A 10,991-nucleotide genomic window follows, 5' to 3' on the forward strand; every position below is an offset into this window, starting at 1 on the left:
GCACTAAGAAATCAAGTGTACAATTTTGACTAATTTTTTAGCAGTTTTAATTTATTTCAAAACCATGTTTAAAAAACAAAACAAAAATGAAGTTGGCCCTATCTACAATTGGAAAACCAAATACATGGAAAAAATTTTACCATTTTGTGCAAAATGTATGCATTTCACAGAATAAGAAAAACAATTAAATAAATCAGGTACATGAAGCATTACAACTCCCAACCAGCATGAAACAAAAGACAATTTTAAGATAGTGAATCAATTTACTCAATACAGACTTTTAGTAAACCACAATAAATACACATTTCAATATATCATTCATAATAAATACTAGAACATAAAAATCCAACACAGGATTCTTAACTGGATGCAGTCTCATTGTATCAAGCCTTCTCACACTGTATGCTTTGGCACAATTACTCTATATTAGTACTATAGGCCATATTGATGCCACTGATTCCCTGCAAGCAGTCTGTACACTTCTTTTGTACCACTGAGGTGGAATGAGAGGTTCCAGCTACTCCACAGTCACAGAAAACCACCAAAACTCCAATATTGATGCAAATGATTATAAAATGTGTGCAGATATTTGCAAGCTTGGAAGAGGGACAAATATCTGTATTCATGCAGGCGCAAACAGCTCAAGGTAAAGAACTTCAGCAACATATTACAGTAGAATTACTCACTAAATTATTGCAGTCCCCCAATTGTTCAGTGGTCACTCCAATTTCCTTTTTTGTCACAAATGTAAGATGTGTTGAAAGGTTACTTACAGGTTTTTGGTAAGCAATTTTTGAATATCTGACTTTTCAGTCTTTTTCAATGGCTCTCCACGTGACTCAGGAGTTGTGGATCTCTTACTTACTGATATGAATTATGTTTGATAATAGGCCTTGATTGTCAACCTTGAACATTTGTTTTACGCCTACATACAATTACTGAAACTGTGGCATACTTTTTATTAAGATAATGGTGCTTTAGGTAAAATATTAAGTACCATGACAAGCAATTAAAAGCAATCTCAGTCCGCTTTCCAAGGATTTCCTCTAAAAGGCAATGTCTTTTAAAAACTGTCAAACTATTGCACTTAACACTTCAGTAGAACAAATCAACATAATTATCAGATCCACATGAATAAACATACAATAAACAATAAACTTAGTTATTGGACAGTGTAATGTAGTTTCTACAGCGTTCAGAATCAGAAATCCAATAACCAGTTAATTAATGAAATATTGACATTATTTTGGGTCAATATTTTGTCTACAGAACTTTGATGGAGACTGATTTTCAAACGAAGCCTCTTATGATAATCCAATGATAAAGAGTTATGTTGTCTTTAATGAATAGAGCTCCTCATACTTTTGGAGATATGTCAAAGTGCTACTTTATTAATATCCCTGTATCAATGAAAGAATAAACCTTCATTTGTAGTGACACCTGCAAATCACGGTATTGTAAGAACAGTGGAGAAAAACAAGTGAGGGGCCATATTTTACCAGTTAAAACCAACTGCATGCCACTGGAACCCCACACATAAGTGCAAAAGGCTGTTAATTGATTTCTGTCATTGTATGCTATTGATATTGTATTACAAACATACAAATAAGAATTCAGGCTTTTTCATGCTTTTCAAAACGATAGAAAAGCTTATAATAGTGACAAAAAGAAGAAGAAAAATGTACATTATGTATACAACACATTTTTATATAAAACAATGGCAATTTTTCCCCCTAAATGTCACTGAGATTCCCAAAACAGCATGCGTATTGTTATCAAAACATTTACAGTATATACGTGTACACGTAATTCAGAAACAATAAATAAACTGACAATAAACCTTTTTGCACATTTGACACGTAGACATAGAAAAATCTACAGTACAATATCTGCTTAAAACTAGAACTTTACATCTGAAGTTACAAGATACATTGCACAGCATGACATAACTGATGTTTTAACATGTTTTTGATCTGTTCCATCTTGCAGTTTAACACACATTGTTGTGGAGAAACCTTCAGGGGCAAATTATTCACCCAAAAACATTGCCATCAGGAACCTATGGCTTTATAGTTACAGATGAGAATGTACCACGGCGCTGTACATTGCTTTGAAATTTAAGGTCAGATAATTCTAAAAGGCCATGATTATGTTCCCTTAAAATACCACTTGGTCAGGCTCAAGATGTAATGACGAAAGAACACTTCAAAAGACGAGGCCCACTAGATAGCTGTGACCTCGGGGCAATGGTCTGGTAAAGGGAGGTTCTTAGTACTGTTTGCTAGTAAGGTCAGGTCAGAGTGTCCATTAACACTGGACTCTTGCTGTGGCTGTTCATCTGTCGTACATGAGCTGTGGCTGCTGTAGGAACCCTGGGTGTTATTGTTCAGGTAGTTTTGAAACTGTGTTTGATTGTGGTTGTTAGGCTGCTCCACAAACGTTGCTTTGGACAACATCTTTTTCTCCTGGTCAGGTGTGTAGCAGGTCGCGGGGGCAGCGGGCACGCCATTGGTCAGAGTGAAAGGGTGATTAGCTGTGTATTGTTCCTCAGCCTGGTTAGAGTAGTCTGTGTACTGCTCAGCAGACATGTTGAATGGTCCTTGGGCCATGCTGCCGTTGGTCGGGCTGACTGGATCCTGGAATGCTAAGGCTTCCCTGTAGGGTTTACTGGGTTGGCTGGTTTGGCCATTAGAGATGGCGCTGGAGCTCCCCAGCTGATAGTACTCAGCTGAAGAAGAGTTCATTAAATAAGTGTTTCCGTTCATGTGGTTATCATGTGCCACAGAGCCATCGCTGTAACACAGCACTGAGGACAAGGGGACCACCTCAGTATGGGACACTGACAGGGCTGTCATGTCGTCTTGAAAGTTCTCAGACTTCTCTCTGTCCTCATCATCGTCCTCCTCGTCCTCAGAGTCACTGTTAGCCAAGCTCTGGGTGCTGGAGTCAGATAGACCGCTGCAAACACTGCTACTATCCTCCTCATCCTCTTCATCCTCTTCGTTCTCCTCTTCCTCCTCGTCCTCATCATCTTCTTCCTCGTCTTCATCATCTAGCTGCTCCTCCATCTCATCGGCGGCCTGCAGGTGCATGCTGGCCGTCTGTGGGACAGCCTCTGAGAGAGAGTACTCCAACCTGTGCTGGGACTGAACGAGAGGGTTTCCGCTTCCCAGGTCGTTGTTATCGCCAATGTAACCATTGGCAGGGGGCGCATGCTGCTGTTCACGACTCTTCTCCAGTTCAAGCTTCATTATGGTGTGCAAGAAATGGGTCCGGACACGGATGGGATTAAACTCCACTCTCCCAGTTGAATTGCTGCAGCCCTCTTTTGTGCAGCCACATGGAAATGACATACGGTCCACCTACAGAAAACATAACTTTTACTGTGCGGCTCATTTTATTCACACATAAACAGATGACCTGTGTAATGGCATTATGACATGATAGAACCAAGTGTATCCTTTAACATACTGTATCAATCATTGATCCCTGCACCTTCTCGTTAAATAATAGAGAGTGTTTTCTGTTTACAAGGGCGTGGATAAAACTGATAGTCATGGGCTTTACCTGGCACTTGATCCCTGCGATGCTGCAGGCACAGGTCTCTGGGTCACAGAAGACTCTGCAGTCACAGCCACAGTCCTCTCTGGACATCCGGATTGCCCGCAGTTCATGTTTCTCTTCCACGTCAATCTTCTTTACCCCAGAGGTGCGCAGCAATGCCCTACGCTTTTTAGTGGTAAGAGGCTGCAGGAAGAAATACTCGTCTACCTCTGTGTTGTCCAGATCAATGTCATCGTCAGAAATATCCTCTGCCGTGAGCGCATTGGCCTCTTCAGACTCCACTGTGCCATTCTTAGTCAGCTGAAAACAAATGAAGGAGGCACATCCAAGCTATTTTACAATGTGGTGTTTCAAACAAAGAATCTTTCTTACCAAAATACTGATTTTGGTTGAATAATGCTTATAAATTCCTTTGTGCAGAAACATTTAAAACTATGACTTTGTAGAGATACAGATTACAAAGTATTTACCTTGAGTTTGATAGAGTTGAGCTTCTCTTCCTTCAGGTGATCTCTGAGCATATCTCTGTGGATCCTTTCTTGCTCCAGGGCAAATTCACCCAGAGAGTACTGCCTGATCCAGCTGTGCCTGTTGGACATTCCCAGCGTGCTGCCTCCCTGGCTGGGCACGCTGGTGAAGCCCTGCCGCCGGCTGAAGTAGTACACTGTCACATTCTCAAAATGCACCCTCCTCGTCCGCAGGCGCTTCTCTCTCTTCAGTATTGAGTCAGCTGCAAAGGAAAAAAGGGAATGTTGAAGAAAGTGGGACATTTACTTGTCATTTTACTTGTAAACTGTTTTTGACAATCCATTACTCCAATGTGGAAAGAATTAAAGCTCCATATTGTAAATCACTGCATGTCACTTTCAGTACAGCTGAATTTTTTTTTTATCATTCATACATTATTTCATGTTGGAGTAGAGCAGTTTTAATAGCCACGTAAAGCCTGTTAAGATAAATGACTATGAATATGAGGACTTCTTTCTTGCCATATCTACAGCTTCTACATATCTTAGCACAGCTTTGCAGGGAAGGATTTCATCACATCTCTGTGCTTCCGCTTGGCATGCAAGTCCTCTGCATTTCTTTTTAAGGAGATCTCTACCAGAGGGAGGGGCAGAGGGGAGGGCAACAGTGGAGCATGAATAATCCCCTGCCTGGCCCAGAGATGAAGAGTGCTGGTTCACAGAAGCAGTGTTCCCCGTGTTCACCCCGATATCAGAAAGGACAGGACAAATAGAAACCATCTGGTTCCAATAGCTCTCCAACCCACGCAAAAGGGACAATGCATTTCATTACAGATGTAGAGCTGTCAGGCTGACAGTACAGAGCAAAGCCAAGCTTCATTTATGTTTGCTTGTTTTAGGTGTCAAAACAGTTAACATATATTAAGGTCTATGTAATCAGCTTTTTTGAGGATGTCTCCATTAAAGCCTATAAGAAAAAAACCTTTTTTGCAAGCAGTTTGCCGTGCTATAATCAGCAAGTGCTCCTTTACCCTTTAAAGTGACAGATTCAGACCTGACTGTTTCTCATATACTAAAAAACAGACACTATTACAGATGTTTTCCTCCTCTCCCTAACACAACAGCATGGGATGAATAACCACTTAGGACTTAATTGTTCCATCTCTCTGCCAACACAGTCAATCACTGTACATGTCACATCACAGGAGTGAAGTCTTCAGAGTGCACAGCTCCTTTGCTGCTGTTAGCTATCAGCAGCTGCAGCTGACACTGAGGCCAGGCTTAGTGTTTGGGGATGCAGCACCTTACTGCGTCCCCTACAGGGACCCATCTGCATGTCATTCATACAGATTTAAAAAATAATGCATTGTCAAAACACACAATTTAATGATGACTTTGCATTTCATTAAAACGAAAGTAGCCAAATTGTGCACATACACACACATGCTGTCTAAATGTTACTCCTGTCTTTTGTTCTTTAAGAACTGCATTATTAAGACGTTCTGGCACCAACAAGTATCTAGATGCTTCCCCCAAAATGATTAAAAAACTACAACTGTATAATCTATTTCACTCACTTTCTGTCTCAACTCTTATAGATTTAAATTGACATGTGCACTGTGTTACTTATTAGTGATGACTTCCGCGTCCTTTTGAACCTGCAGAGGAGACCTGTCTTTTGTGGTTGGTTTATTTTCCATTAAGACTGCATTATTTAATACCTAAGTCAGTTCGAGTCAAGAGTTACCGTAGAGTCTTACAGCAGAATTCTTTTGAACCACGTGTATTTTAAAAAGCAGAGCTGGTAGACTTCACAGAATTATAGCTCTGTTAGTTTATTTTACTTTTTTATTATTTTCTCTGTTTTGAATTATTGTAAAGTGAATATCTTTTGGGTTTGGACTGTTGGTTGGACAAAACCTAACATTTAAAGATGCCACTTTAGGCTTGAGGAAATTATGACTTTGTGATATTTTATAGAGAGAAAATATTGCACATATCTTTCAATAAAGAAAATAATAAAGTTGCAGCCCTCAGCTTTACCCACCATGCATCATGTCTCATTTTCAGTGTGCATTTGCTGGTCTTTTCATTTATGCAAAAATTTTAATTGCCCCTTTCTCAAAGAAATCCAAAATATGATGTATATAAGAAGATAACTAAGATGATTATTCAGTGTTCTTAGAGAGCGGTGCATTTACGTGTACAGTAGCAACAGTGTTGCGCACACAGCTTGAGACTGCATCAGCTCATTCATCTGGCTGGGCCTGTACACTGATGCTGTTCCTAATGATAAAGGTGGCCTTCACATCCTTTACCTTTATTACAGCACTAGACTTAGCATCAAACAATCCTCTCCTCTCCTCTCCTCTCCTCTCCTCTCCTCTCCACTGCACAGCTATGCCTGGAAATTTATGTTATCAACAGACAGGCGTATTTGTTTTCTTTGAGATGAAATGATGACATTAATATTACTATCAGTAGCGCACGTTAGACACACTGAGCATAATGCATGAATTTAAAAGAAACGGGCACTCACGGGTGAAAGGGCCTGAGGCCGAGGGGTTGACACTGTCGCTGCTGTCCCCACTCTCACTGCAAGAGACCTCATCATCAGACTCCCGCAAGGAAGAGCATGGGGAGGAGGAGGCTTCCACCTCCTCAAATTTCCTCTTCAGTATTCCACTCATGGCCCGCCGCATCTGCACCTGAAACCAAAAGACAGCAGAGAGGCCACAGATTATTTAATATCCAGTTTAGTGCCTTCATAATCCTCAATACACTCAATTAGCAATGAGACCCAGACCACCCCCCTCCTTCACACAAACACACACAATTTCTCCTGCTGCTATCCCAGCTCCCAGGCGTTCCCTGGGCGATTGATCACCTTGGAACAAAGGAGCTGAGATGGAAGGAGAAAGCTGCTAATTACATAGTACGTCTGCCTTACAGGAAGTTCATGCCACTGTCTTTGATTGAGAGGCTAGAGAAAAAGGAGACTGGACCAACTTGTCTTGCACTGCTTATAACATATATGTTTTATCTACAACATTAAGTGAATGCATTTAATTGCAGCTGCACCCCAAATAGCATAAAACATTTAAACTACCCACTGGCTTAAAATGTATTACAGTGCATTTCACAGAAAAAACACAAAAAAAGCAATGCAACAAATTCAGACATACATGCAAGTACTATTTGTATGGAAACATGTGCATTATGTATATAATGACTGACATCCTGTACATCTGTAATGAGCATCTGTTAGATGCAATGCTTCCTACAGAAAAAAAGACAGGCCTCGGGTAAATGCAGCTACAGACCACTGCAGAGCAGAGTAAAAATCTATACTGTGACAGGCTATTGCCTTATAATCTGCAAAAAGGACAGTCAATAATCACGTATCATAAAGCAGGGTAAATATAATAGTGGAAACAGACCAATACATATTATCCCTGCTACAGACCTTTCAGAGATAACTACCATTAAATAGTGTCAGAATGATAATAGATATTACAGCTCTACATTTAAATCAGTGCTATTCACGGCTTCTAAACTGGCACTCTCTTTGTGTGTAGGTACAGCAAAATGTTTGTGGTTACAGCACTTCATACAGAGGCTATTGTAACAGAAGTGTTAAAGACCACTTCAATGTCAATTGCAAGGGGCCATTAACTCCCTCTGACTGATGATGCAATTAGACAAATAAACAAAAACAAGCTCATCAGTCAACTACACTAAAACTAATCACCATTACTGTGGAACTGGCTCTAACAACTACTGCACTGTAACTATTAAACCATATATTATTTTGCTTACTCCTTTTTCTTTTGGAATAATATCCTGCCACTATTCTTCGTTGCATAATGGGTTGTAATAGTCCAGGACCTAATCTCTGTCACTATTCATAACATCAGACATTGGTGAAAATACAGTCCTTTAATGTATTTAGCTGTAGAGCAGCTGGAACGTCATGTCACATTTTAAAATAGACTCAGTAATACAACAGAGCTGCTGTAGCACAGCAAGGATTGCTATGGCTGGCAGCTTTTCCCTCACTGCATTCTCTCTTGGAAACTGGAATCAGTAAAGACAACATGCATCTTCACCCAGTCCCACTCTGTCTATCTGCCAGAGCAGCTTGTGGGGGAGTTCCATTCACAGACAGCCACAGTGTTTCATCTGGGCTTTGCTATCAAGTCATTACAGATGCAAATGCTGCCTGAGAGAAAGAGGTGCAACCCAGAGAGGACTTGTGCTGCCAGCAAGAGGGTCATTGTTCCCAGGAGGCTGTGCTTGTTCAGTGGGGTGACATAGCACCGCCAGCATTTGGAAAACCTCCAGAGTCAACAACCCTACCTACAACTAAGGAATGTGAGGCATCCTCCATCTGGGAGAAAGTGGAAGAGAGAGGTGTCTGTCAGGGTAACCTCACTAGAAAGCTATTTGGAAGTGAAATCTGTAAGAGGCTGTACTCTAAGGAAGAGTTAACAAGCTTCTGTAAAGCCAATAAATGAGCTGGCTGACAAGGAACCATCACTCTACTTTCTCTGCTGAGTGATTATGACAAGACATAATGACATTAACTAATGAACTAATCCTGAAATATATTAAATTAGTCTCAAGAGATGTAAAATGTTGATCAACAGAAGCTGCTGATCTCACATCAAACAGTAAGGAAACATTATTATTTCACAATCCAATTTCTTTGTTGGCAAACAGGAGTGGAAATTTCCACCAGAAATTACTTGTGCAATTTTTGTCCATTTCCAAGCGAGGGTCCTAATTAGATACCATTGTTGGAAACCTATCCATATGCTTAGCCCTCAGCTGATGCTGCACTAGGCTTTGATACCAAAAGTTGTTTCCATGGAGATCCTAATGTACCCTCACAACTAGTGATTTCCCATATGAGTTTCCAATGCTATATGCTATGTATAGAGTTCTTTATACTAAAGCACCAGTGCTTGAGCAAATTAAGTTAATATCTAAGCAAATGATGTTAATGCATTTACCAGATTCCCTTTCTCAAATGAATGCCTTTCTAGTTCATTTGCATTCTGTTACGACAGCACAAAAGTTAAAATCTTGACACTGGATGGGCATGACATCATGAGCCACAGAGCTGTGGGTAATCTAGGGTGAACCTCTTTCATCATGGCTAAATAAAAACCAGAGGTTGTTGCTCCTCTCTAACAGCTCTTTCTTTGTCTTCATTGTTGCCTTACCACTAATCATGGCTGGGCAGCATACACTATGGTACAAGGGAGAAAATCCCAGAGAAAATAATGCAGCAAAAGCCTGCTTGGAAAGCCCCTCCCTGTGTTTGCCTCTCTTTGCACACACATCAACTGTGGAAACCAACTCTTGTCCTTAATCAACAGCGCTCCCAGCACTGTAGCACACTTGCATTCTAAATGCAATTATTTTCCACCTCGTCATTCACAAGGTCCCCACAGTGACAGTAAACCGATGTGACAACACAAGGCTCAAAACACTCATGCCAAGTGATGCCCTGACAGGAACAACTGACCTGTATCCACTGGCAGACTGTGACTCCTTTCACCTCTTCTCACAGCAGAACGGCCACACAATCGTAAATGTGGCTACTCAAAAAAGGTGAAAGATTTTAAATGAAGAGGTTCCCATTTTGTTTCAGTCCACTGACTTGCAGCGACCCCTGAGCTCCACGCGCATGAGAAAAAAATGTGCAAGAGTGTGAGAGAGACTTGTAATTTTCCAGCTCTGACTGCACTGTCAGTACCATATGCTTTATTGTTGCAAGACGACAGTCTTTCTCACTTTAACTCCCTGTCTGTCACTGTGTTCCTCTCTCTCTTCTCTATCTTTCTTTCGTTCTCTCTCTATGGCTACACAAAGGCTCATTAGCCGCAACCGGCTGAAAAGCAGGAGCCTGACTGGAATAGAGTGGAGCAGAGCAGAGGCAGCCTGTGAGATCACATGGGTGGGATGTCTGAGAGAGAGAGAGAGAGAGAGAGAGAGAGAGAGAGAGAGAGAGAGACAGGCATGCCTCTGCTCCTGCTGTCTGCAGATATTTTTACCAACATGAGCTGGAGAAGGGGAGGGGGGCAAGCAGGGGGGAGGAGGCAGAGGTATTGGGAGTGGGGGGGATCAGAAAGAGGGAGAAAGACAGAATGTTGGGTTGGAGAAATGGATAAGGAGGGCAGATGCAGGGCAGTGGGAGATGAGGCGAGAGGGGGTATAACAGATATGCAGAGAGGGAAGGATTCAGAGGGGAATAGTAAAGGGGAGATGGAGGAAGTGAGAGAGAGAGAGAGAGAGAGAGAGAGAGAGAGAGTGAGTGAGTGAGTGAGTGAGTGAGTGAGTGAGGGAGTGAGTGTAGGGAGATGGAAAGGGGCATGAAAAAGGGAAACATCTGATGCCAAGAACAACATAATAGGACCATAAAGAGAGCATAAAACTACAAAATACAAGCGTAAAGGATAATGGGTATACGAAATACACATTGTATATATAAAAATGTTGCCAGAACTGGCAATCATCTAGTATAAAATATCTGCAAAATAATAAGATTTGTCTGCACTGTAGTGATTGTGGGCCCAGCACTTCCTATGCCAGGAAGTTTTGCAGAAGAGTTAGTGGGGCCTGAGCTTGTGCAGTTAGAGAGCCATTATATCATTCTTGCACTCAATTGGACCATATGTTAACATAAAAGGTCCTGCACTTCCTTACACAGGATAGCTATAAGCCTAGAGGCTTTTTTACAGCCTGCGCAGCATTACAGTCTGTACAAACAAATGACAATGTCTGAGCACAAACACATACAATGCAGTATAGGCAAGAATAGTGCAGTTAGAGACATTGCTACTTAGCATTCCCTCAAAACCTCACATTAGCATTTTTATATGGTTCTTAATTTTTCCACTGTGGGTTAGTTCATACAACATCTGTAAAAGTGAACATTTTGTGAAAGGATTT

The 10,991-nt window shown here is 41.2% G+C and overlaps 1 protein-coding gene across 1 annotated transcript; it reads right to left on the reverse strand.

Annotated features, from left to right (window-relative positions):
• Window positions 1-19: 19 nt before the first annotated feature.
• Window positions 20-9,942, reverse strand: csrnp3 (cysteine-serine-rich nuclear protein 3). Its single transcript, XM_038720456.1, has 5 exons — window positions 9,565-9,942; window positions 6,571-6,739; window positions 4,035-4,294; window positions 3,568-3,864; window positions 20-3,362 (listed from the first exon to the last, which is right to left on the reverse strand). The coding sequence occupies exons 2-5, from the start codon at window positions 6,731-6,733 to the stop codon at window positions 2,223-2,225; spliced, it is 1,860 nt and encodes a 619-aa protein (XP_038576384.1). The 5' UTR covers window positions 6,734-6,739; window positions 9,565-9,942; the 3' UTR covers window positions 20-2,222.
• Between the last annotated feature and the right edge of the window lie 1,049 nt (window positions 9,943-10,991).

This window comes from Micropterus salmoides, unplaced genomic scaffold (genome assembly GCF_014851395.1).
Source record: "Micropterus salmoides isolate LMB-PRFRI ecotype aquatic unplaced genomic scaffold, ASM1485139v1 Ms_hic_scaffold_15, whole genome shotgun sequence".
Taxonomy (NCBI): domain Eukaryota; kingdom Metazoa; phylum Chordata; class Actinopteri; order Centrarchiformes; family Centrarchidae; genus Micropterus; species Micropterus salmoides.

Coding starts and splice junctions, on each gene's coding strand:
- csrnp3 (XM_038720456.1), bottom strand. CDS start 6,733: ATGCGGCGGGCCATGAGTGGAATACTGAAGAGGAAATTTGAGGAGGTG. Junction 4,295..6,570: donor GGCCTCAGGCCCTTTCACCC/GTGAGTGCCCGT, acceptor TTTCCTTTGCAG/CTGACTCAATACTGAAGAGA. Junction 3,363..3,567: donor TCGCAGGGATCAAGTGCCAG/GTAAAGCCCATG, acceptor TGTTTTCTGTAG/GTGGACCGTATGTCATTTCC.